The sequence below is a fragment of the Rattus rattus genome, chromosome 6, assembly GCF_011064425.1.
Source record: "Rattus rattus isolate New Zealand chromosome 6, Rrattus_CSIRO_v1, whole genome shotgun sequence".
NCBI classification, from domain to species: domain Eukaryota; kingdom Metazoa; phylum Chordata; class Mammalia; order Rodentia; family Muridae; genus Rattus; species Rattus rattus.
Genome location: NC_046159.1, coordinates 109,642,776 through 109,669,720, shown reverse-complemented (window position 1 = coordinate 109,669,720; position 26,945 = coordinate 109,642,776). Strand labels below are relative to the sequence as shown.

Below are 26,945 nucleotides of genomic sequence, written 5' to 3'. Positions count from 1 at the left end.
TTACCGTTTCCCAGTCTTTCCTCAAGTAAACTGTCCCTTCCTTGTCCTTTATCCTTGAGGAAAATCCTGAGATCACAGGAAAATGGCTGCCTAACTGGAGTCTATCCATGTCTGCAGCCTGGTTGTCACTTGCAAAGGAACAGTGTGAAGGAAGTTGCCAGACCGCCACATGTATAGTTACAAAGAGAGGGATGAGGAAAAGCTTCAGAAAAGTGGTCAAAGGAAAGGAGGCCTAGAAATAGATCCTTTGGGTTTCTTGCTGTGCTAGCCATTGCATGACCACTCTGCTAATCCATGACTTGGAGTGTGGTGGGCCCTACCAGACTTAACTCTTCAGTGAGGAAGAAGCATCCTCACACTGAAGTATTAAATGCAGCTGTATCAGCGCTGTGGAGCTACCAAACCATTTTTTAAAAATAGGATTCTTACTTTCTTGAGCATTTACAGACCCTTTGCACCAGAAGGGGTAAGTAAATAGATACATAAGTAGGAAGCTTTACATGTATTTGGAGAGACCAGGCATCTCAAAATTGACTGGATTTTATAGTTGAAACCCTTTTTTGTCTTGGCCAAGATTCCCAGAAAAAGTAATCTCATTGTACCCAAAGAGAAACCAGAACTCATTCCTACACAGTCTTTGCAGAAATCCTGGAGACAGTAAGAGTCAGTTTCATAGAGAACAAGTTACAAAGGTAGACCTTTCCTGCTCCAGATCAATTCAGAAGGCTCGTTGTCTATACAGTCACTATCGGCACATTTCACAGCCTCTCTGCACGGAGTCATTACTCTCCCGACTGAATCAGTGTAAGCTCAAACTGGCCACTCCGCTAAATGCACTGCTTACAGCTCATTGCTAAACAGTGAGGCAATGTCTTATTAAGTCAGAACTGTCACTTCCTAAATTAAAGTTACTGTTTCCTTATTTGTATCTTTTCTTTGTTCTCCTTATCTGTTCACAACATAGAAGTGTACATTGCTTTTTTGTTTACAAGCTTACTGTGTACTCTACATCGTTCTTTTGCACCACTCCCAAGGAAGAGAGGCAGAGTAAAGATGGAGAAGCACCGCTCCCACATACCTAGAGCTCATTAGACAGACAAAGTGGGGACTCTATTGTTTTCCCTCAGAAATGAAAGAACTTTAAAACAAAAGCACAAGCCTCAGGTAGAAAGGAACATATTTTCCTAAGTGAATGGTTTGGGTTTTGTTTTTGTTTCCTCAGACTTAAAAGGACAACAGATATGATGTTTGGTGGAAAGCAAGTGGTGGTCTGTGGCTATGGAGAGGTAAAGTTCAACCTTTTACTTGTTGGACGTTTAAAATGTATTTTGGTTAAAATGTTGCAGAGTTTTACGTACAGACAGAAGTATATTCGTGCACCATGTTAGATGGGAACACATAACTTCAGAGGGCCTTGAATTAAGTGTCTTTCTTTTCCCTTTGCATTTTTCCTCAAGTTGCTTTTCCGACTTGTTCCAGTGCTGTTTGTGATGTTCTCTTAGCTTGTGTTTTGATTAGAAGTCGTGAATGTGGGTGTTCTCGTGCATACGAATGTGCTAAGCAGGGGCCAGGGACTTGTTTATGAGCTGCATTTATTTGTTTTTCTTGGTTTTCCCCAAGCATGAATCTACTCAGCAAACTTACTTTGAGGGGAAGAAACAGGGTACCTTTCCAAAGCTTCCAGAAGCTTTGAGAAGTGTGCTTTCACTGACTCCTCCTTGTGTGTGTTCTTTCACTGCTCAGGTAGGAAAGGGGTGCTGTGCTGCTCTGAAAGCCATGGGTTCCGTCGTGTACGTAACTGAAATTGATCCCATCTGTGCCCTGCAAGCCTGGTAAGCATGACAAGGGTGCCTGCCTTCCTCTGCATGGCCAGCTGCAGTGCTGCCGTGCAACTGTGGTGCCCTCCCCCCCTTACACCCACACGCCCAGGGGAGCTGCTAAGGGAATGCTAAGCGTCCGCCTTGCAAAAGTCAAGGAGTTCTGCTCTGAGAGAAGTGGAAATTTAGAATTCCTGTTGAAATAGTAACAGGGAATGCTTTGGTTTGAGGGACAAATATCCTATTAATGTCTCTTCATATGTCATCCCCACCCCTTTGGAAATAATGATCAAAAGAGAAAAGGCAGGCCAGAACAATGGTTTACTACACTACGTGGTTATTGCACAATCCTGATGACCTAATTTCAGTCTCTGACTTCACAAAGTTATTCTCTGACCTCCATGGGTGAACCTTGACCTGTGCTTACCTTCACGCATATATCAGGCATGCACACACACACACACACACACACACACACACACACACACACACACACACGCACACGCACGCACGCACACGCACAAACACCAGTATTTTTTGTTAAGGTTCAGATCTTAATCTTAGTATTCCTGAGTCTGAGGCAAATAGAATGTGTGAGAAATTGTGGTGTTCTTAGAATTCTTAAGGCTAGAATCTAAACTTAAAATTTTTAAGTTTCTTTTTCCTCTCTCAAATGTGGATCCTAGCAGGGCACACCTTTAATCCCAGCATTTGGGAGACAGAGACAAAGGGATTTCTGAGTTCAAGACCAGTCTGGTCTACATAATAAGTTCCAGACCACCAGGGCTATATAGTCAGACCCTGTCTAAAGAATAATAATAGTTAAATGAAACAAATGAAATATAGATATCATCCTTACCTTAAAGTTCTGTGAGAATTAAGTCACCAAGTGTTAACTGTTACTAAGATTATTTCCATCATCCACAGAATGAGAAACACCACAGTCACTAAAAGTTACTACAAGTCCAAGTTTCTGTAGTGTATATCTACATTTTTTTTATTTTCTGTTCAGTGTTTACCACTAAACCTCTGGAAGAAGGACACTGAGCTAGAATAAGGTTGGAGTAACGCCTGTCCCCTTTGTCCTACCACTCACAGAGCCGAACGATAAACTGCCAAAGCAGAGCTCTCCAGTAGAACCTCTGGCTTTCTGTAGCTGGCTTCAGTACACAGGGACCGTCACCTCTCCGGTACTGTCTCTTCAGTATAGAAGCCAGAACAAGACAGTGCCAAGGACAGTGCATTTACATTGTCTCATAGCTGTGAACCCATAACTTACTGTGCCATCCCTGCTGTACAACCTCTGTGCTGAGGGTAAATGAGAGGATAGATGGAGGGATGCAGCTCTGCTTTGAAAAGAACTCAGCTAACCCCTGTGCTGTGTGGATAGCACTGTAAACATCGTGCAGTGCTGTAAGAGCTCGGAAAACCGTCTTAACAGAGACTGTGCACTGTAGACAGGAATGTCAGGAAGACTGTTAAAACTTGTGCAGGGTTTTTGTTTTATGGTTTTTGGGTTTTTTTAACCCCCCTCTCAGTTTGAAAGTATGTGTCCTATGCAAGGAGCAAGAGCCTAGCCTCCAAAGAAAGGATAGCACAGCATATTTCAGGAGCTCACAGACTAGATAATTTGGGGAATGGTAATATCTGAGGTTAGAATCAAATGGCAGTGTAATCATTTATCAGTATAAGAATTTAGGTCTTATCCTAGAGTATTTTAAACATGGAAATAAAATGTTCCAAATTGCACTTAGAGAAATCATTCTGCAAAATGATTTTGAGAGTTATAACCTAGAGTCAGTGAGATTGGGCCATGCATTGCTGACCTGACTTTAGTAAAGCCAGAATACAGGGATAAAGGGGGGCAGAACTAGGCACAGTGGCCCACAAATCTATAATCTCAGCACCTTAAGAGAATTACCTCAAGTTTAAGGCTAACCTGGTCTACAAAGTAAGTTCAGACCTTGTCTCAAAACCATCAAAAAGATTCTGTGGGGCCATAAATTCAAGAGGCTTTTAAGGAATTAAGAAAAAGAATCAAAAAGATTTGGTTACAATTTCAATTAGGAAGAAACAGTTACTTGGCTCATACAGCTGGGTTATCAGTAATGTTGATGCTCAGGGTAGGAAACAGAAGAAAAGTAGGTGAGAGTGGAGAGGACAATGAGTTTGTTTTCAAACAAGTTTGGGATCCTTCTGGGGACTATTTGCGATATCTGGGTGAGTAGTTAGTCCTTGGCTATGAAGCCCCCAGCCGTGTAAGTTAAAGATACAAACTGTAGCTGAAGTATAGATGGATGCAGAGCTCTGACTTGTTTGCTGGGTGCCTGGGTTCTAATCCCAGCACTGGGCTCAGGGGGATGTGCCCACCACATGAGTGGTGATTTGCAGCCAAAGGCAGAATAAACATGAGTACTGAAAGAACAGAGAAGGGTCCGGTGAAGAACCCCACAAGTTCCTCTGCTTAAACATGGGAAACTCCTTAGAATGTAGCCAAGTGGGATACAGTCACCTAGCATGTACAAGGTCCTGGGTTTAACCCCCAGCACTATATGAACATGGGGAATTAGGCTTTAAACAAGTCAAGTTATGCTTAATGTGGCAGAGAGATCAGGCACTATGAGGCACTGAGAAAAGTCCTTTGGGTTTTTTTTTTTCCCAGAAGCTAATCAGTGACCTTAGAACAAATTCAGTGAGAATAAATCCAATGGCCATGTGTCATTTTCTAGAAATTCATTTGGGAATCTCATGGTAGCCCTTACTTGGTTCACTATTATTGGAAGAAATAATTCCGAAGACGCAAAAGGATCTTTTACATCTCTCCTATACAAACTAGGAAAATTGTTTGGACTTTTGACTGAAGAGTAGCCCCGTTCAGATGTGCTGACACATGCCTGTAATCCCTGCACTTGAGGAAAAGGCTAGAGGCTCCTGATTCTGAGGCCAGCCTGGACTACACACGACACTGTCTTAAAAAACAAACAAAACAAACAGACCAGAAGCATTCCAGCTGTCAAGAAAGACACTGGAACTATCTGAAAAGCTCGGTGCTAGCTTCTAAGGGAAGACTCCCCATCCGCTGGCTGAGTTTAACTGGTCCTGCTTTATTTCTACAGTATGGATGGATTTCGACTAGTGAAGCTAAATGAAGTCATCCGGCAAGTGGACATTGTTATTACTTGTACAGGTATGGTTGTGGTATATCCAGTGGGGTGGGACGTAGAAATGCTTTCATGGAGCAAATGAGGGGTGATTAAAAATATTGTGGATAAAGCCAAACCATTAAAGCGAGAGAAAGGGGTTGAGAAGTAGGAATGGCTCATTTGGTAAGATACTTGCCTTAATAAATACCAGTACCTGAATTTGATTCCAAGAACCTATAGAAAAAAGTCAAGCAGGTGACTGGAGAGGTGGCTCAGTGGTTAAAGAACGCTTGTTGCTCTTACAAAGGACCCAGGTTCTATTCCTAGTACCTACGTGGTAGCTCACCACCATCCATAACTCCAGTTCCAGGTAATCTGACACTGTCTTCTAACTGTGGGAATCAGACATATAGGCAGTACACATGCATCATGCTGGCAAAACACTCATACACGTTACATAAATCATCTTTTTAAAAAGCCAGGCACAGTGGTATGCACTTATAATTTCAGCACTGTGGAGTCAGAAACATAGAAACACTCTCGTCTTCTCTTTCACATTTTCCTGTTTAGAGCTCTGCCCAAGAATAGACCTTTAGGTCATCCCTGAAGGGAAGTTTCTCTCCATCCTTTATTGCTATTGTGTCTCTGCCTATCCTTAGCCTCCTCAGACATAGCTACAAGTTAGAAGAGCATAGGCCATGATGATTACATAAGCACTCTGAGTGCATGCTCCACCACTGAGCTCCATTCTCAGTCCTGCTGTCTCTTGTTCATCCTAAAAGCAAATATTTGAGGTATGGTGGCATATGCCATTAATCCTAGCACTAGTGTTGTAGAGGCAGGAGGATTTTCTGAGTCTGAGGTCAGCCTGGTCTACATAGAGCTACATAGTGAGACCCTGTCCCCGCCCCCCAAAAAAAACAAAACAAAAAAGCAAATATGTATCTGTATAGTCCCTATAAATTAAGACAGGGAAAAAACAAAATTCCTCATAGAATAAGTGGTAGTGGTTTCATTAATTTTAAAACAGGTAGATTTTTAATTTTACGGATGAATGTTCAAAAAGGCTAGTTTTCTCAGATTGAGAAACATTACAATTGTATATTAGAACCATAATCACAGGAATTCTGGTTTGCTTTTTATAATTCTCTTAGAGAGAGGAAATGAAATTGTTTATACTGGCAAGAACTGGGCGCAGGGGCAGGACTATGAAGAGCTGTTCTGACTTTACCATCAGCCCGTGGGTCCTCCCCTCCTCCCTGTGCTAAGGATTGAATGGACTTATCTTTAGTAGCCTAACTGGGGTGAGTCCCAGCTGTGCCTATCACCAGTCCGTGTGCAGCTTTGTCTGTAGGTGTAGCTCAGGGCCTAAGGGTGATCCTCAGTGCCAAATGCAAAACTTAATGAGAAAGTCACAGGGTTGCACAGCTGTTACAACTTTTTGAGATAGAATTCATATAGCACACTGTTCAGCATTGAACAGTGCACTAAAGATGTAGAGCATGCCGTCATCTAATTCTACAATGTTACCATGCCCACAAGAAGCCCTTCATCATAAATGGTCACTTCCTGACATCCCTCACACACCTGCTGTAACTCTAAGAACCACTGATCTTTCTGTCTGTGCGTGTAAAATGAGGTCATATACTGTGTAGTCCTTTGTGACTGGCCTCTTTTATTTAACATGATGCTTCCAGGTTCCATCCATGTAATAACATGTTAATATTTCCTCCTCTGTGTGTGCTGTCCCACACACTATCTTTTCTGATGAGCATACATAGATTTGAGTTGGCGTCACTTTGGATGGTCATGAGGCAGCTGCAGACAGTGAGTCCAGTCTTCCTGTGGACTTGCTTCCTTTTCTCTAGTCTGTAACCAGGAATAAAAATATTGTCATGTTTTTTTATTATTAAAGGCAACTCTACCTTTAATGAGTTGCCAAACTATTTTTCAAAACAATAGAACTCTGTACAGTTGTAGCAGCAGTGCTTGAGGGTTCCAGCTTTTCTACGTCCTCACAACACTTTTATTATTGTATTTTTTATTATGGCTGTCCCAGTGAACATAAATTTAGATGGCTAGTGATACTCTCCATTCTTTCTGTGCTTTTTGGCCATTGATACCTTCATTGATCCTTTCAGATTATTTTTAATTGGATTATTTGTCTTTATTGCTGAGTTGTAAGAGTTCCCCTATGCATTTCTAATAGAAATCCCATTTCAGTGTTTGGCTTACAGAGATTTTGTTCCATTCACTAAGTTGTCTTTTAAACACTTCCTTAGGTCATTTATAGCAAGGACTTGTATGCCTATAGTCCAGTCTCTCTTTGTCCTCTGTTGTTTATGTTTAAAGTGATGTATGGCTGGAGACGGTCGCAGAACCTGAGGCCACAAGAATTCACTTGCATGTTCCTCTAACATTTCTGTTAAAAACTAAGAGTTTTTCTAGTTTTTGCTCTTAAGAATATGATCCATATAGAATTTGTTTTTATATATATATATATATATATATATATATATATAGTGTGGCTTATATATTATATGATGTGGGGTCTAACTTCATTCCTTTTTCATGTGTCTATCTCTTCTGTTTTTAAGGGAACAAGAACGTGGTAACCAGAGAGCACTTGGACCGTATGAAGAATAGCTGCATCGTTTGTAACATGGGACATTCCAACACCGAGATTGATGTGGTAAGATCCTTACCAGCCATCTGGGACCCTTCTTGTTTTTCATTCATTCTCTCCTTCCCAAGTAACAAACCAGAAGAAGAAAAGGCCGGGGCATCAGTTAGTCTGAACATGAGTCATGAGTATTCTAGAACAGTCCATGTCTGTTCACTTTCCAGCCCTGTGGCCTCTGCTTAGGGGCAAAATAAAGCTTTTTCACCAAAGTCATTTCAAATGATTGCCTCCATACACCCAAGCTTGATTACCTACTCATACTGTGAAACATTCCTTTCCATTTAAGAACTGATAGCTGGATAATCTCAGTATGAATCAAAATGGAGTCAGTATTATGGGGATGTTTCCTTTGCATGAAGATAAGTAGGCTGGCCCATGGGAACACTCAAATGAGAGAGATTCGTGGGCTAGGATTCATACATTGTCTTAGAATGGCTGTATCTATCAAACACTGCAGGTTTTTCTTTTCTCTCCTTTTCCCCTGGCCTAGGCCTCCCTTAACATATCTCTCAAATCACAGTGACCAGGTTATAAGTTCCTCCTTCCATCCAGAGCCACTGTGTAACAGTGTATATTTTTTTTTTTTTTTTTTTTTTTTTTTTTCGGAGCTGGGGACCGAACCCAGGGCCTTGCGCTTCCTAGGCAAGCGCTCTACCACTGAGCTAAATCCCCAACCCCAACAGTGTATATTCTTAAACCTGGGAGGTCTATTGCTGTGGTTCCACATCCGATTATACCCAACCAAACCTCTAATAAGTTATCCAAGTAGCAGTTAATAGAGGTGTTTCGTTTCTTCCAGACTTACCAAAGTATCTCTCAGTGTGACTTTGACTTTAGGTTTTTATGGCATTTTATGGCACGTCTGTCTTTCTCTGTGGGTAACTGGCTCAACCATAGCAGGCTTTCGTCTCACCGAGGGCTGCTGTGCTTGAGCTTCAGCAGTTCAGGTAAGGACCAGCTGATGCTGAGAGCCTTGTTGGATAGATAATACTTCTTTTTAGCCCTGTGTTGTATTCTTTTGTTATTAGAAATATTTGGCTAGGGGTGTAGCTCCATGTTAGAGTGTTTGCCCCACATGCACAAGGCTCCAGGTTTAATCCCCACACCACAGCACCAGAAAGAAGGATGGAAGCAGCTGCAAGGTAGCCCCCCAGAGCCTAGTGCTCTGGGGCCTGGGTGCCGTGCAGCATCACTGCCTGTCACCGTAGTTTGCTTACAGTCACTAATGCGTTGAGAGTTGGTTCCTTGGCAGTGGCAGGGCCTCTTACATTCCAGTTATGTACCATGAGGGAAGGGGCACCTTTACTGCATGGTCAAAGAGAAAAGGGGGAAGACTTTCTCTCCAAAGCCACAGGAAGCTCTGCATAACGGATGCGGTCATCTAATTGTACACCTTTACTCTTACTCACTCCACGCCCTTGACTACTCTGGGAGAGTTAGTCTTAACTTTAAACTGGGAAGTATAGGCATTAAGTACACTGGTAAGTCAGCTGATTCAAAATGAAACTTAAGCACAAAATGCAAGTATTTGAGCTGGTGTATGTGCCCACCTTTAATTCCAGCATTTAGGAGGCAGAGGCAGAGGCAGAGGCAGAGGCAGAGGCAGGTGGATCTCTGAGTTCAGGGCCAGCACTGTCTACAGAGTGAGTCCCAGGACAGCCATAGCTACAGAGAGAAACCATGTTTCAGAAAAACAAAACAAAACAAAACAAAAAAATTCAGATGTATTGGCTCCAATACCTAGTTTTCCCGTTAAAGATGGGCTAGACATGAGTAATTCTAGAATAGAGGTCAAAGACCGTTTGCCTCCAATCGCAAATATTATTGTGTGGTTGCTCTATGCCTGCTGCACATAAGTTCCTACTTCATAGAGCTTATGCTTAAGTGAGAAGGACAACTAAGCATAGTAAGTAAAGTTCTAAGAGGAGAGAAGAGTAGAGTAAGGCAGAGGGAACGGAGAACTAGGCTGCTCTTTAAACAGTGGAGCTGAGGTGGAAAGGGTCAGGCATGTGGACCTCTCGGTGAGGGGCACTGTAAGCAGCAGCCGCAGCTGGTCCACATGTCCTGAGGCAGATGGAGCCCTGCTCTGTTTGAGGGGTGAAAGGAGGCTGATGTAGATGGCACAGTGAGCACAAGACAGGAAAGGAAGATGAGGTCTGAGAGGTAACAGGCCAGACCCTTTAGACGGCCGAACAGCCCATGCTAAGAAACAGTGATATTCTGAGAAGCGGAGCCATTGGAGGGTTTTGGTGGTGGTGGTGGTGGTGGTGGTGGTGGTGGTGGTGGTGGTGGTGGTGGTGGTGGTGGTGGTGGTGGTGGTGGTTTGTTGTTTTTATGTGTGTGCGTGTGTGGTGATGTTGTTTTTTTTAGCTTTTCACGATCATGATTTTAATCAAGGACTATAATTTGAGGATATTCAGGTTTTTGAAATTTTAGACTTTAGGGGATATTTCTTTTTTAGAAACTCAACATTCATTGTCAGAACAGTCAGGATATTGGATATTTTTATTTACATTTCAAATGTTATTCCCTTTCCCAGTTTCCCGTCCATAAGCCCCTATCCCATCTGTCCTCCCTCTTCTTCCATGAGGTTGTTCCCCCTCCCCAACCACCCCTCCTTCCCGCCCTGACATTCCCCTACACTGGGGGGTCCAGCCTTGGAGGAACCAAGGGCTTCTCCTTCCATTGGTGCCCAACAAGGCCATCCTCTGCTACACATGCAGCTGGAGCCATGGGTCTGTCCATGTGTACTCTTTAGATGGTAGTTTAATCCCTGAGAGCTCTGGTTGGTTGGCATTGTTGTTTTTATGGGGTTGCAAACCCCTTCAGCTCCTTCAATCCTTTCTCTAATTCCTCCAATGGGGACCCTGTTCTCAGTTCAATGGTTGGCTGCGAGCATTCGCCTCTCAGGAGACAGCTATATCAGGCTCCTGTCAGCATGCACTTCTTGGCTTCATCAATATTATCTAGTTTTGGTGGCTGTATGTATATGGGCTGGATCACCAGGTGGGGCAGGCTTTCTGGCTTAGTTTTAATATGATAGCTTTTACTTTAAAAGGATCACCCTGGATGTTGAAACTAGGCTTGGTTTTGCCATTATTGCTACATAGACCCCCATATTTGCTACATCTGGAGCCAAGAGACACCTCCCTCTTTGAATTTGTCGTGGCATAAGGGATGGTCCAGAAAAGATGCTGATCAGAGGGCTTTTGAAAGTTAAATTAGTGTGTGATGGTACTGTCAGAGAGCATGTAAAACAAAATTTAAAGTAGATTGCTGGGAATTTGAGGCCAGTCAGGGCTGCATAATAAGATCCTAACTCCAGAGAGAGAGAGAGAGAGAGAGAGAGAGAGAGAGAGAGAGAGAGAGATAGAGAGAGAGCGCGCAAACTCAGCCAGTAATTAGAACCAGGATATTCATTCATTATTTAGCAAGTATATGCTAAATATTCAGCCTGCTCTGTACTGACTTTTAATTAGATGAAGTAAAAGCATTGAGCCACCCACGTCTTGCTGCTCGTGGAGTTTATATTCTTGTGGGAAATGGATAATAAATAAGTCAACAGTTATCGTCTGTGTTCTATTGAATGAAAACGCAAGAGGAGGGTGTTGGGAGCACTCTTCTAATTGAAATGGTCAAGGAAGGTATTTTTGTGGATAGAATGTTGGGGTGGGGAAGGCTGAATGAGAGAAAAAGCAAGACATGTGAGTGAGTACTCTGTATTCAGAGAAAACGGCCCAGCAGGAGCGCTCAGTGGTAGAGCACTTGTCTGGGATGAGTGCACACAGTCCTGGGTTCTGCCTCACCATTGCAAAGAGGAAACAAAACAAAACAAGACAGGATGGCAAGTAAGCGCTGAAGAAGCTGTGGGAGAGCCGGCAGGATGGCTCAGCAGGTATGGGCAGGCGCTGGGCAGCTAAGCCTGGAGACCTGAGATGAAGCGAGAAGCAGTTCCTGTACATCCATGATCCTCTGACCTCCACACACACACATGTGAGTGCCGACACATCCACAGAGACTAATAAGTAGATCAGTAAATACATAAATATAAATTGTTTAAAGATTAAGTCTGGCGACAGTAGCAGAGTGAACAAGAGGCAGCCCAAGGAGGCGCTGAGTAAGGCAGAGCTCTGTGGACCATGGTCACTAGAGTTTTACCTAAGTAGAAAAGAGGCTCCTGGACAAATTTGAACAAACAAATAACAAAATGTATCTGAAGTATGTTTTTTATAAACCAGTCTGGCTTTTGTGTAAAGAAAACCCTCTGGGCTTGAGTAGGTGTGGGGACAGCAGGAAGCTTTGAGAGGTGAAGGTGCTGGCTTGGTTCAGTGGTAAACAGTAGAGTTGATAAGACTCCATGTTGTAAGCGGTGGAATTTGCTAAGTCAGCTAGATGTAAAATGTGAGGAAAGGAATGAGTCTCTGTAAGTCACCCAATGTCTCTGTGTAGAATTATTTGGTAAATGTTCATCCAGATAGATCTTATCTTTTGTAACCAAAACTTAGAGAGGAAAGTCTCTATGTAACATTTATCCAGTTAGATCTGTATTGTTTTGTATTTGAGCCAGGGTCTCTCTCTGTGAAGACTCAGAGATCCACCTGCTGGCTAGCCAGAGAGTTTTGTGATCATAATTTAGAATAAATCTTAGTACTTGGGGGTTGAGGTATTGGATGGGGTTGAAGCCTGCTTGGGCTACCTAGAGAGCCCCAGTCTTGAGGGCTGGGAGTGCAGTAAGCCCCTGACTGTATCTCTCCTCTCCCAAACATTACTTAGGGTTTTCTTTTCCTCTTTGGGTAAGAATTTTTGGTTTTACCTAACTTTGAGATATTGCTTGCTGTATATTTCAGGAAAGAATAGGTCATGAAAAATGTTAGTCATTTAGAAAGCTGTATTTTTTTTTTCCTGAAAAATATGAATTCGATGAGACTGCTGTAGGCTACTTGATGGCCAACTCCTCCTTTCCCGTGTCTCCTGTCTCACATGGGAGGAAGGCAGGCCATGTGATCGCCAGCTTCACAGTTCAAGTGAGGCATCATACACACATGCTCTCAGGGCCCTTCTCTAACCAAAGAATTATTAACTAAGGCTTGCTATTGGTTCTGGAAGGACTGGAGCCACAGCTGTGCTCCCTGCAGGGTGGGAGTGGGGGCAGGGGGATGCTATGCACTGTTCGGAATCATGTAGGATCAGTATGTGTAGGCATAATACAGTTACAGGGGAACGTGCCTACAGTTGGAGCCGGCATCTGCATAAGCAACCCTCTTCCTGGTAGAGTGGCCAGTGCACAGTTTAGTGCCCCCACCCCACTGCCCTTATAAAGTGGTAGTTCTACACATTGAACCCCAAAGCACATGTTTACCACTGACCTCCTTCCCTCAGTTGTTCTTGTCCTGGCCATAGGGTAGGAAAGGAGCACACCTGCCAAATAGACGTCTCCACAGGGAGGACACGGACCCTCCCTGAGAGTGCTGGAGATAAGTTAACCAAGTATTTTTTTTTTCTTTTTTCCTTTTTCTTTTTTTTCTGGAGCTGGGGACCAAACCCAGGGCCTTGCGTTTGCTAGGCAAGCGCTCTACCACTGAGCTAAATCCCCAACCCCACCAAGTATTTTTTTAAACCTCCTTTTAAATGACGTCAAGGGGTTTTGCCTGTATTGCAGCCATCCCTGTACCTTTTACTGTACTGCCTTGTCTCAGCACTGTTTTCTTACGTTCGAAACAGCTGCCCCCTTCCTTGATTCCAGCATGTTCTTCCCAAGGAGCACTTCCTAAGGTGGCGGACTCTCGGTGTCATGTTGTCAGTTCTTTGTCTCCTTTATATGATAATTTCAATTTTGTATTTTGTATTTATCCTTAACTTTTTCAGTTGTCTGCTGGCTTCAGTTAGTTTATCTCCGTTCGTGTTATTTACTTGTAACTTTTTTAATCTGTGGTGCTAGGTAAGAACCGCATCGCTGAGCCACAGTTCAACCTTCTGTCGTTGTGGCCTCTGCTGATTATGGTCATCATCTTTACTATCTCATCCTCCTCTTCTCCTTTTCCTCCTCCTCTTTGTCTTCCTGCTCTGTCCTAATGCGTTACATAAACCCAGTGGAGTTGATACTTGGCCATTCCCTGTCAGTCTGTGCTTATTTGCTAGCATGAGTAATGTTAGAATGACCAATCTTCATTTGGTTTTGCTTATTAAGATACAATATAGCCTAGACTGGCCTTGAGCCCTTGATTCTCCTTCACCTCCCAAGTGCTGGAATTAAGGGCTTGTACCACTACACCTGGTTTATATTAAAATTCCTAGGTGCTTAAATTCTTGACTTGAATAAATATTTGTTATAGGAGTCTAAAATTTAAACTAATTGATAAAAATCAGCTATCTATAACATTTGGGTAGCTATTGCCAAATAGTTCTTTAGAATGGTTGAATCCATTTATGAAACTTAATCTCAAACTTTGCATTTCCAACATATCTAATAAAGACATGATGATCCACAGCATGAATCAGTGCAGCTCTGAGTACTCTAAAATATAATTATATGTCTTCTTGCATTATTCAATTGTTATTTCCAGGGAGGGGGAGAATGATTTTCTAAACATTAAGTGGGCACCCCATTGTATGTCTGGAGAGAATTTGGAAATGTAAAAATGAAATGATACTGGATACTGTCTGTGCAGAAAGGGCTCACAGTCTTGTCTCAGCGTTTGTCCTTTATCACAGTGCCTAGAATTGCTATGTAACTGAGCTGTTCCTCTCGTCTGAGGTCTAGTATTGGGCAGTGTATTTTTACCAGTATTTCCACTTGTACCAGATGAATACGATGGGGTAGTTTGGGAATATGGACTCCCTTTCTGTTTCAGCTTGCTTGTTGAAGAAGGAAGTAGTTGTCTAAGTCTGCACAGCCTGTGCCTGTCATTCCATTGCTGCTGATAATGAACTTTCCTTTTATTCTCTGAATATACAATACACAGAGGTGGAAAGAGGGTGAGCCACCGGGCGCTTTACTCCACCACTTGCACTCCTCCGAAAGCTACCTCACACTGACACTTAGGGCACAGAGCTTCTGTAGGGTAAACCAGCCTTTGAGCAGGTGCAAACTGGGATTTTGGGCCATGGGGGCAGAACCATGGTCCCCAGCATGCTCTTCAGGGCGTTCAGCCTTCTCCAGCTAATCCACTTGGCTCTGCTCTGCCTTTCTCTCCTCAGCACTTATGTATTCAGTTTGCACCGTATGAATCTGCACTCGTTTGCATGTTGCTTTGTATTTCCTTCTCACATATGTATTGTTTTGTGTCCCCAACTAAAATGTGAGCTTTCTGAAGGCAGAAACCATGCCTTTGGTTTCTTTTGTATTTCCCATAGCACCTTTTACTATGCTCAGCAGAGAGTGGGCGCACGGTATATGTTGTGGAATGACCTCCTGAGTGATCCCTCCCTGGCTGGGCCTAAGATTAAATTCCCTGAAATGGAACAGTCCTAACCAACCCAGGACAGGTATTCTCCATCTGGCATGTTGGTTGCTTCTTTTGACTTGCTATTTAAAATGGCTCCCTTCAACTTCTTTCTGTCCCCAATGTGGGGGACTTGTCCCAGCTAATGATGCTCTCACTGTGTGTGTTCCAGGCCAGCCTGCGGACCCCAGAACTGACCTGGGAGAGAGTAAGATCCCAAGTTGACCATGTGATATGGCCTGATGGCAAGAGGATAGTACTGCTGGCAGAGGTAAGACCGAGGCGGCTGACAAGCAACTCCGCTGACAGCGCTGCCATTCCCTGCTCCCCTCCCAACCCGTGTTCCCTGATCCTTTCAACTCTGTCTCTTAAGCACAAGTTTAACTACTTTACCAATGGATTTTACTTGTAATTGTGAAAGGTCTTTTCATTCAGCAATTAAGAACCTATTCTGGTTCCTCACTTTCACCAATTATCCTGTCTCCATGTCACTCTGCCGGTTGAGTCAGATGATGACTATTATTACTGTTGAAGGAGTTAGCAGATAGTCAGTGCAGCTCAGAGAGAGAACGTCTTTTGTGGGTTTAATCAGTAAGCAAAGTAGATATTCCTGGCTGTAACTCAGGCTGTCTTTGGTAAGCTTTGGGGAGTCGTGTCTTTGCTGCTAGTGTCTCTATTTTAGTGTCTTTTGAACTGATGAACTGAGCCAGATATGTAGCAGGTACCCAGCTTTTTCTGTTAATGTTGCTTGATGGATAGTTCCCCGTCCTGTTCATCTAGCTTACACATGTACACATGCTAGGCAAGAATGCCACCACTGAGCTACACTCTCCAGCACTGAGCTGTGCACTCCACCGAGCTATAGATTTCCAGCCCTTTTGGGGGCTGGGGGTGGGATATCATGTACATGTTACCTTTGTGCTTGTGGAGTCAGAGGACAACTTGCAAGAGTAAGTTCTCTCCACCATGTGGGTCTCAGGGATCAAAAGCTGGTCCTCAGGTTGGCAGGCAATAGTTACCCTTACCTGCTGAGCCACCTCACTGGCCCCCACACTCAGTCTTGACTTTCAACCCTTGTAGCCTTTATCTCTGTCCTACCATTTTCCTGCAGTGAAGCCTCTGCCCACCTACCCTGGGATTCCTGGGTGCTGGTGATGCTTCTTTTCCCATGAAGCTTTCTCTTTTAAGCAAAGGCCCTAAATAACAAGGGGATAAAAAGACTTTTCCTAGGTTTCAGTTTCCTTTGGTTTTGTTTCTTATTGTCAAAGAAACCAAGTATGAAAATGTAAACAACATCTTATGTAGGGACACATATGGCCAACTTTACATGCCCTTACTGTTCTTTTTATCTTTTGTCCTCATTTAGCTAACATTCTTGAATGCTTTAGGGCATGTCTGGGAAGGCGTGTGTATAGCTCGGAGAAGAACAGGTTGTTAAATGTTTATTAATAGCCTTGACGTCACCCCTGTCTGGCAACATTTCTAAACTGCCCTGGGAGGTCCCTCTTAGCAATTTTGGTGATAAAAGCCACGACTAAAGGTGTTTTTGGCTATATAGCTGAGCAAAAACAGTAGTCAGGCTTCCTAGGAAGCAAAGCAAGAAAAGACAGCATGGGGCAGGGTTTAGCTCTCTTACTGTCTTCACTGTCCACTCAGATGTCAAGGCTCCCTGCCCCTGGAGCAGAGAAACAAACAGAAGCACAAAAATCATCACAGCTTCCTAAATCCATAGTTGTCTCCCTCCCAGCCTGGAGAGATTGACCCTTGCCCTCACTGCTCCTTTCCTAAGACAGTCAAAAGAATGCCAACCCTCAGAAGAAGGGTTATTTTGCTACAAAGAATGGGAAAATTGAGAGAAATACAAGCCTTTGCACAATCATCAGTTTCCTATGACTGTCTTTATTCCTTTTTATATAGTCCCAGAAATTGTTTAGAATATTTATCAGATTTTCAGTGCCGTCATTTGGATATTTCCAAAGAAGACATGCAAATGGCCAACAGACAAAGGGGAAAATGTTCAGCATCACTAATCATCCAGAAAATGGAAATTAAGCCACAGTGAGGTATCACCTCATCCCAGTAAGAATTTCCATTATCAAAGAAATAAAAGATAAATTATGAAAAACAGGATGAGCTCCTCAAAAACTTAACAACAAAGCTATTGTGTGTTCCCATAATCCTATTGTTATACATCACAAGAAAGCAAATCAGCTTATCAGATACATGCACTCCCTTCCTCGTTGTAGGCTGTTCACATGAGCCTGGGAGTGGGACTGACTAACAGACATGTGGTACATGCAAGTGGATACTGTTTTACCATAAAGTAAATTCCTGTCATTTGTTAATGTGCAGTAATGTTAAGTGAAGTCAGCCAGGCATAAACAAATAATGCATATTCTCAATCTTGTATGAGCTAAAAACATTGGTTATGCAGCCAGAAGTGGTGGTGCATACCTGTTGTCTTGGTACTCAGGCGATAGAGACAGAATTAGGAGTTCAAGATCAGCTTTGCTATCTTGTAAGACTGAAGATAGCTTGGGGTACATAATAAGACTATCATCACCAAAAGGAAAGGTTAAATCTACCATGATTTATAATATCGAATAAATATAAATCAATAAGAGAATGCCCAAGTAAGCCAGAATAGTGCTATCCAGTGAATTTATGAGCCTTGTGTTCAATACACTGATCTCATAGAAGTTATGAGAAGAATGAATATTGGTAAGCCAGGCATAGTAGAACATTTCTATAATCTCAACAATTCAGGAGGCTAAAGCAGGAGAATTGTGAGTTATAGGCCAGTTTGGCATAGGCTGATCAGTGGATGCTGAGTTTTAGGTAGCTGGAAATGTAGATAGTTCTGGCATACGTCAGCATCCTGTGACTATAGGTTAACTGTTATGTGCTGGAAATTTTTAAAAGTTGGAAGAAAGGATTTAAAAATGATGTGTTTTGAGAAAATAGATATATGTACTCTTGTATTGAAACATTACATGGTATCCTATAAGTAGTATAATTTTTGCTTTGATATATCAGTTAAAAAAATAGATTTTGGGGGCTGGAGAATTGGCTCAGTGGTTAAGAGCACTAACTGCTCTTCCTGAGGTCATGAGTTCAATTCCCAGCAACCACATGATGGCTCACAACCATCTGTAATGGGATCTAATGCCCTCTTCTGGTGTGTCTGAAGACAGATATAGTGTACTTGTGTACATTAAATAAATAAATATTTTTAAAATACATTTTGGATAAAAATATTAAAACATTTAAAATATGGTGGCTCATGACTTTGATCCCAGCACTTGGGAGGCAAAGGCAGAAGGATATCTGAGTTTGAGGCCAACCTGGGCTACATAACAAGTTTCTAGGACAGCCAAAGCTATACAGAGAGACAGACAGACAGACAGAAAGAAAGAAAGAAAGAGGAAATAAAATGAATTGAAAAGAATATCAATTAATTATTTTGTGAGTGCCTGCTTTGTCTAGCAATCTCAGTTGGGAAGAAGTTGGAAATTGGTTGTCATTCATCCATCATTCTTCAGAGGCCACTAAGGGTCTGGTCTTAGGGTTTCTATTTCTACACAAAACATCATGACCAAGATGCAAGTTGGGGAGGAAAGGGTTTATTCAGCTTACACTTTCCACATTGCTGTTCATCACCAAAGGACATCAGGACAGGAACTCACACAGGGTAGGAACCTGGAGGCAGGAGTGGATACAGAGGCCATGGAGGGGTGTTACTTACTTGCTTGATTCCCTGGCATGCTCAGCTTGCTTCCTTATAGAACCCTGGACTCCCAGCCCAGGAATGGCACCACCCACAATGGGCTGGGCCCTCCCCCACTGATCACTGAGCAAATGCCTTACAGCTGGATCTCATAGAGGCGTTTCCTCTATGATAACTCTCCAGCTTGTGTCAAGCTGACACATAAAACCAGACAGTACCGGTCCTAATGCCCTTTCTTCCCCTTTACTTTTGATCACCAGGGCCGTCTGCTGAATCTCAGCTGCTCCACAGTGCCTACCTTTGTGCTCTCAATCACCGCTACCACTCAGGTGAGCTCTGCAGAGGAACAGTAGTGGGCTGAAGAGGGCCCTCAGAGAAGCCAGCTGTCACAGCTTTGAAAGGCGAATCAGCATCCATGTTTCTGCTCTTTTAGGCTCTCGCCTTGATAGAACTTTACAACGCTCCTGAGGGTCGCTATAAGCAAGATGTGTACCTGCTGCCCAAGAAGATGGGTAAGTTGTCCTTTCTTCCCCATTCTTACCAAATTAGTTCACTGTCTGAAGCTCGGAGGCATTAACTTCCTGTGCTGTGGGCAGGGAGGGGAGGGAAGAAAATATATCTTTGTCCTATAAATTAGGAGCTGGGACTCTAGACTCTAGTCCAAGGTCGTTTGTGTATTTTCATAAAGGTTTTTCTAGGGAGGGTCTTGCATTTTGCTGTGGTTTGGAATATCTACTAAGAATGATTTTGTTAGGGCCTGTCCCATTGCTTCACTTGTATGCTGGGAGACAGGGCCTCACGATGTAGTCAAGGCTGGCATCGAATGCACTCCTGTTTCCTGTCTGGGATGACAGCATGTGCCTGGCCTACCAATTGAGTTTTAAAGATTTTCTATTTTAAGGCATCATGAATGTAAAAATCTAAAAGGAGGGGGAAGGCACACCCCCCCCCAAATATCTCTGGCCTTGTGATATATGGCTTGTTGCAGTTCTAAGATGCTATAGCCTCTTCTTTTAAGGGCTTTAGGTTCCTGATGAGAGTTAATTATGTGGGTGATGGCTATAATAGAAACATTAAACTATCTTAAAGCTTTAAAGAGCCTATCTCAGGCACCGAGGTGACACATTGTATTTATAAACTCAGGAAATAAATCATCTCTGGTTTTGCTGTTACAAGTTGCTATATTCCCTTTAATACAGTTTGGTTGGGTTTGGTATGGAGGTATAGGTCTTTAATCCCAGTACCCAGGAGGCAGAGGCATGTGAACCTCTGTGAGTTCAAGAACAGCCTAGTCTACATAGTATGTTTCAGGACAGCCAGGGTTACATAAAGAAATCCTGTCTCAAAAAAACCAAAACAATAACAAAAACCAAACAGTAAAAAAACTACCAGAGATTGGAAGGGTGTGAAATGAATTAAATGAATAGAGCAGTCTCTCTGTATGTGTAATGAAGCCGGGAGTGCAGGGTATTCAAAAGATGTAGAATTACCTAAGCAAAGCATACATTTCTACATCCCCCCCCAATTCCCATGGGTGTTAGTTTTTCTAGAACATATACATAGTGTTTCTAGTATAGTGTAGTGTAGATAGCAAGGCAAAACTAGAGGTTGAGTTTCCCATTTTTAAGTCTGGTGCTTCTTTTCTGGAGAAAAGGCTTTAGAGTAGAGAGAGTTACTGGAAGTTGAAGCTAAAGGCAATCATTCCTTAGAGCTGAGGACCTAAGAGCAAAAGCCAACCATTTTCCCATCACCTCCAGGAGCTAGAGCATGTCTTCCAGTGGTTTTAGCCTAGCTTGAGGAGAACAGCCAGATAGGAAACGTGAATGCTTATCCCATCTGTGGTCTTTCTAGATGAGTATGTGGCAAGCCTACACCTGCCCACCTTTGATGCCCACCTGACAGAGCTGACAGACGAGCAAGCCAAGTATCTGGGACTCAACAAGAATGGACCCTTCAAGCCTAATTACTACAGGTGCCTTGGGCCCCCCAAAATCAGAGGAGGCTGGGCAGTGAAGAGCTCCCCAGAGTACAGCTGACCCTTGCATCTTTTACCACATCCCTTTACATGAGCTCAGAAAACCAGCACATTTCTTCCATGTTTCCCACCTCAGACTACTCTGAGATCCGCTTTAAACATCAGTGTCCTCCGCCCCCCTGCCCAGAGCCCCATAAATACTAGCCTTTTAAAATTACGTTTTTGTTATTTATTTTATGATTGTGTGTGGAGGTGGAGGTGGGTGTATGCCTTAGTCAAGGTTTCTATTCCTGCACAAAATATCATGACCAAGTTGGGGAGGAAAGGGTTTATTCAGCTTACACTTCCACATTGCTGTTCATCACCAAAGAAAGAGAGGACAGGAACTCAAGCAGGTCAGGAAGCAGGAGCTGATGCAGAGGCCATGGAGGGATGTTTCTTACTGGCTTGCTTCCCCTGGCTTGCTCAGCTTGCTCTCTTATAGAACCCAAGATCACGAGCCCAGGGATGGCACGACCCACAATGGGCTGGGTCCTCCCTCCTTGATCACTAACTGAGAAAATGCCTTACAGCTGGGTCTCATGGAGGTATTTCTCCAAAAGAGGCTCCTTTCTCTGTGATAACCCCAGCTTGTGTCGAGTTGGCACACAGAACCAGCCAGTACAGTTCATGTTCACGATGCATGTGTCCTGGTTGCACATGTGGAGGTCAGAGAATAACCTGTGGGAGTAAACTTTCCTTCCACCGTGTGGGTCATGGGGAGATTGATGGACTTGGTGACAGGTGCTTCTATCCTGAACCTTCTCGATGGCCCAAGGCCTTTTTTCACTGGTATGAAAAAGCCACAGATATCTATGCTTACTGTACACTAGAAAAGCCCTTGTCTCCCTGTCACACCTTTAGACAGGCCCGTATGTTCCAGCCCCACCAACAGATAACGTCAGTTTCATCTTTCTTTTTCCCTCCAGGTATTAAGTTCCTGCAATGCAAGCCAGCAGACATGTTAAGGAATAGAACCAAGCCTTTTCTCCACTACTATCCAAGGAAGAACCCAGCAAGCTGCTTCTCCAATCAGAGCTGCCCGCCGTGCTCATCCTATGTGTTAGGTTATTTATTTATTAAACTCTAAAGTCCTGTGCCTGTAGCCTTGGCCCAGAGTGTGGTTACTACTCCTGGGGCCGTGAGAGCCACAGAGGACAGGCTGAGGAAGGAAAGAAATGGGCCAACCATTCCTAGTACATCATTCGCATTATTGCCCATTAGTGGAGTCCTCAGCGATGGCCATTTTTCTTTCCAGGCTCAGGAGTTAGTTCAGGGATGCCAGACTCCTTGTTACTTAGGGTTTTCTGGAATAAATTTCAGCAGCTGCCTTTCTCAAAGCTTTGGTCCTTTCCCAGGTGAGGCCTTTTGGAAGCCACTGAATTAACAAGGCCTGAATCCACAGCCTTGATAGTTACTGTCACTGCCTTCCTTACAAAAAGGCTGGTGAGGCAGGGGTGGTAAGGTCTTGTAAGCTGCACCAAGAACTCAGCTGTGCCTGTGTCCGTGCCTACTGGGACTTCTTCTCTTACCCAGGACTCCTTTCTTCTCCTTGAATACTATATCCATTTCAATGCTTTCTGTTTCTAAGAGGGTTGTGACTCCATGATCTTAACAGCTCTGGTGTTGGCCAGGCATTTGTTTTGCTTTCTAACCCTACTAAACTCTGCTCAGGAAGTAACCAGCTCCACTGGGACCCATAGTTCTGCTTCCTTCCCATTTAACTGGACTGTTTCCTAGGAGGCCCCCCTAACTGTCAGAGAAGGAGAGCCCCTTGTGGACAGTGCTTCTGTTGTTGCCTGAAATGGCCTCTGGAGCTGAGTCGGCAAAGATGTTTGCTAGGGATTTGGGAGCTTGAGACTTTAGAGTGGGGTACAGCTTGATATCCTAAAGAAGCAAGTCTGTCTGTTTTCCAGGAAAGACTTTGGAGCTGGGCTGCAGAAGACAGGAGACTGTAAAGTGTATCCAAATGATGAAACCTACTTTGAGGGCTGGAGGTTAGCTCAGTGGTAGAGCCCTTGCCTGGCATGGATAAGGCTGTGTGCTCGATCATTGGGAACCCGGGAAAGGGATAGGCACTAGTTTGAACCTCATCAGACATCCATCCCTTTGGCTGTTGGCCATGGTGAAAGTGAGATCTGCAATCTGATAGCTTATCTTTCTTTGCTGCTGCTGCATTGTTATGATCTGGCCCCTCTGTCTAAGGATTCTGTTTCAGAGAGTTTCTTAAGTAACTCCAGCATTATAAAATAGTAATGTAAACAGTGTGAAGTTTCTCATTCTACCCAGGAGTTGGATTTTCTTTGGAGATGGACTGAACGGTTTCAAGGTTTCCACTGGGATCAGTTGGTTTCAAGAATTAAAACCTGGAGTGACCCTAGGAATCTTGAGCTGAATGCCCCCCTATTTAGAAGTCTCGAGTTTGTTTCCCATGTCTCTCTTACATTGTTCTGCTGTAAAGTCTCAAGATCAAGGTCATTCAAACAGAGGACAGCCAGAATCACTAAAATCTTCATCTAGATCTTCTCCCCTGGCTACACCATCTCCACTGTCTCTTGGTGTTTGTGTGCCCCGGAAGCTAGTCTGGAAGTGTCCTTATTTTCTAAGATAGGGAAACAGACCTGAGTAAGTGGCTGTTTACCTTATGAAATGGTATATACATTCCAGCTCACCCCAGAAGATGGACTCTAAACAGGGCATCTCTGTGGCTGTATTCTGTTGTACAAGGAAGATCATAAACACTGAAGAGTTCACCAAGATAGTCAGTTCTGATTTGTGTGTGAATAGAATGCTCACTCTCCCACTCCCACCCCTGTGTTGGTTTTTTGTTATTGTTGTTGGGGTTTGTTGTTATTTTGAGATAGTCTCACTCTGTAACCCAGGCTGGACTCAAAGTCATGGCAGTCCTCCTGCCTTGGCCTCCTGAGGCCATGTGCTACCGTGCCTGGCCTCTTAATTGGATCTGTTTAGCAAAGATTCATATCTCCGTGCCTCATCTCCAGAGCAGATTCCATTAGGCAGATATCTGGCTTGGGACACCCAGGTCATAACCTGGTGATTTTTTGCAAAGTCTTGCTCTCTACAGAGCTTCCTCTGGCTGGTACTTACACAGTACACTATGCCACACCATAGAGAAGAGATCAAAAAAAAAAAAAAAAAAAAAAAAAAAAAAAAAGCCATGTGGGTTTCTACGTTAAGTTGCACCTGGCTGCCCATAGTGAGGTATCTGCCTGTGAGTTGCAGATGGCATCTATTCCCTTCTCTCTGGAGACCTCTGTGTCATCAACCATTAAGAAAGTAGCCAGAAATAGGGATATAAGTCAGTGATAGGACACTTGATTAGCATGTGCCAGGCCCTGGGGCAAATCCCTAGTACAGCAGGCTTGTGGAGAGTTGGAAAGAAAGAAAGAAGGTAGCCCAGGACTCCTATGTAGGCTCTATCCTATCATTGTTCCCTCTAACCTTGGAATAAGAGCAAAATCCTTCTTATTCCAACTCTTCCTCTAACAAGCACTCTAGCTTCCAGGAGACGAGGAAAAGAAGGCTGGTTGTCTCTGGTTCTGTGGCTGGCCCTGGACAGAGGGGAGATATACCATTTATCTACAAGGAATTTGTGCTACTTCAAGGTCTTCTTGCTGTCTCAGTGGAAATATTGTTTCCTTTTTCTTGTTAAACAAAATGCCTCCAATCTACCTTCCCTCTGCCCTCCTCCCTCCTCATGTTTCCCTCCTGGGAGAGCAAGGCTCCCCATAGCCACACACTCCTGCAAAGCTTTTGTTGCTGCTTGGCTTTTCTCTGAACAGATCTGAAATTGCTGCTCCTGTGGTTTCCTCAGAATTAACTTTGTCATGGTTTAAAAAAATCAGAATGCATTGTTGCATTAAGCTTTTTTAATAAAGGAGAATTATGGAAAGAAAATAGGTAACACCAGCAAATTATATATTGACATTGACAAGTCTAAACATATATATATACATATCTATGTAAAACACATACGTATCTATACCAATAATCATCTAGTTCTTACTGTCATCTTACTGAAAGGAACGAAGCCTCTAAGGATCACCAGTTCTGAGAAGCTCTTGGAAATCTTTATGTCTAAGTGATTGTATTAGATCAGCAATAATGACTATGTAATCTCGAAAAATAAAGTATTCTTAAAACTGATTTGTGTCCTGGGAATACCACTTGCTTCTGTGAACTATGAATTCAGAGCTGAGAAGTGTGTGGGCAAAAAAATAGCAAAGCTACTGGTATGCCATAGGACGAAGATGTGAAAGCCGGTGCAGTTACCAGCAGGTGTTGGAGTGGCCAGCACCCTGAGAGTCTTGTTTTACACTGCTATCAAGTACCTTGTCCCCCACCACCACCACCCCTCCTTCACCCACACCTGGCTTCGTGTATGAGGAGCACACCTGGACCACAACCTTGAGGAGGTGAAGACTGGGAGATTGTGATTAAAACAAAACAAAACAAAAAACCCTAAAGCATGGATCTAGGTCACCCAATTCCACTGTTGCCTGGAGTCTGACTGTATCCAGCCATAGGAAAAAAGGAGGAAGGGAGGAAAGAAGGAAGGAAAAGAAAAGGGTCAGGCAGAGGTTTATCTTTTAAATCAGCAGCTAGAATATGAGTCCAGTTACCTGTTCTGTCCCAACCTTTGTTAGGGTAGCCATTAGGGGTATTCTGGGAACTGTGTATTCTTTATCTATGTTAAAGTTTTATTAGCCTGTTGTATTTTTTAAAAAAAATACTGCTCTGGGCTGGAGAGATGGCTCAGTGGGGTTAAGAGCACTGACTGCTCTTCCAGAGGTCCTGAGTTCAATTCCCAGCAACCACATGGTGGCTCATAACCATCTGTAATGGGATCTAATGCTTTCTTCTGCTGTGTCTGAAGACAGCTACAGTGTACTCATATAAATAAAATAAATAAATATTTTAAAAACATACTGCTCAAAGTAGGCCTGGAGAAATAACCCAGTGGTTAAGAGCACTGATGCCTTTCACATGACCCGGGTTCAATTCCCAACATCCATAAGTTAGCTCACCACTATCTGTTACTCCAGCTCCTAGGGATCCAACACTCTCTGCTGGCTCTGCAATATATGCTTTAAAAAGGTGGGGGCGGGGGGAATACTGCTTAAGATACTAGCGCACACCGATTACTGCATAACCTCCAGTCTGGGTCTCACACTAGGGCCCTATATAGCCTCTGCTGCACCATGGGCCTCATGTGCTCTATTTTATCCTGTCTGCCTACTGGTCTAGAAAACATGGAACTTGAAGACTTCCTGCAACGTATTTTTAAGCTGTCTTATTGCCAAGTACCATCTATTTAATAAAGTATTTTACCTTTGTGAATTAGCATGCTTAAATGGAGAAAGGAGTGTGTTTTGTCTCTAATTATTCCTATTTTTACCATTAACCTTCTGTCAGAAGCCTGAGTTTGGAAGTAAAAACCTGAGTTTCGGGACGAGGGAATTTGGTAGTATAGTGTTGTGGGGTTTATCATCATCATCATTGTTTAAAGGTTTTGTTTTTAAATTATGTATCTGTGTATGGATATGTACATGTGAGTGCATGTGCCTGTGGAAGCTAGAATTACCTACAGGTGGTTGTAAGCCACCTGATGTAGGGGCTGAAACTGAACTCAGGTTCTCTGGAAGAGCGTCAAGTGTTCTTAACCAATGATCATCTATACTAGCTCCAATGGTATAGGTTTAAATTAATGGCAGCATATAGTAGCCTTACATTATCTCCCAGGTATACTTCTGGGTGCTTCTGTAGCCAGGGGTATCATGATTGTCACTCTTTGGTAAAGAAGTTGAATGGCCTACAGTTTCAAATTTTCAGTTGATTGAAGTTTCCAATGACTTCAGTTTTTTCCCGAAGCACCTTCCTCTTCACGACAAGTTCTAAACATCTGTCTGGGCTTAGATTAAGCAGATAGATGTCCAGTCTTTGCTGTTTTACCATTCGCTAGGAAACGATTACATTCTGATTCCTTGAAATCTTCAAGTCCCATTTCTGAAAGTAAAGCCAGATGGAGCTCTAGGCTTAGCAGTTGTCTTTGGATAGAAGCCATGGGAGAAGACCTCCTCAGTCCACTCCAAACAGAT

The 26,945-nt window shown here is 43.3% G+C and overlaps 1 protein-coding gene across 2 annotated transcripts in view; it reads left to right on the top strand.

The window, feature by feature from the left end:
- Positions 1-21,937, top strand: part of Ahcyl2 (adenosylhomocysteinase like 2) — a 145,921-nt gene extending 123,984 nt beyond the window's left edge. For both annotated transcript variants that reach the window (XM_032906822.1, XM_032906823.1), the window contains 9 exons: positions 1,223-1,286; positions 1,744-1,832; positions 4,934-5,004; positions 7,558-7,652; positions 15,258-15,356; positions 19,073-19,141; positions 19,246-19,324; positions 20,664-20,784; positions 21,756-21,937. In XM_032906822.1, coding sequence (XP_032762713.1) covers positions 1,223-1,286; positions 1,744-1,832; positions 4,934-5,004; positions 7,558-7,652; positions 15,258-15,356; positions 19,073-19,141; positions 19,246-19,324; positions 20,664-20,784; positions 21,756-21,762 — 694 coding nt within the window. In that variant the 3' untranslated portion in view covers positions 21,763-21,937. The remainder of the gene's footprint in view (positions 1-1,222; positions 1,287-1,743; positions 1,833-4,933; positions 5,005-7,557; positions 7,653-15,257; positions 15,357-19,072; positions 19,142-19,245; positions 19,325-20,663; positions 20,785-21,755) is intronic.
- Positions 21,938-26,945: the final 5,008 nt, after the last annotated feature.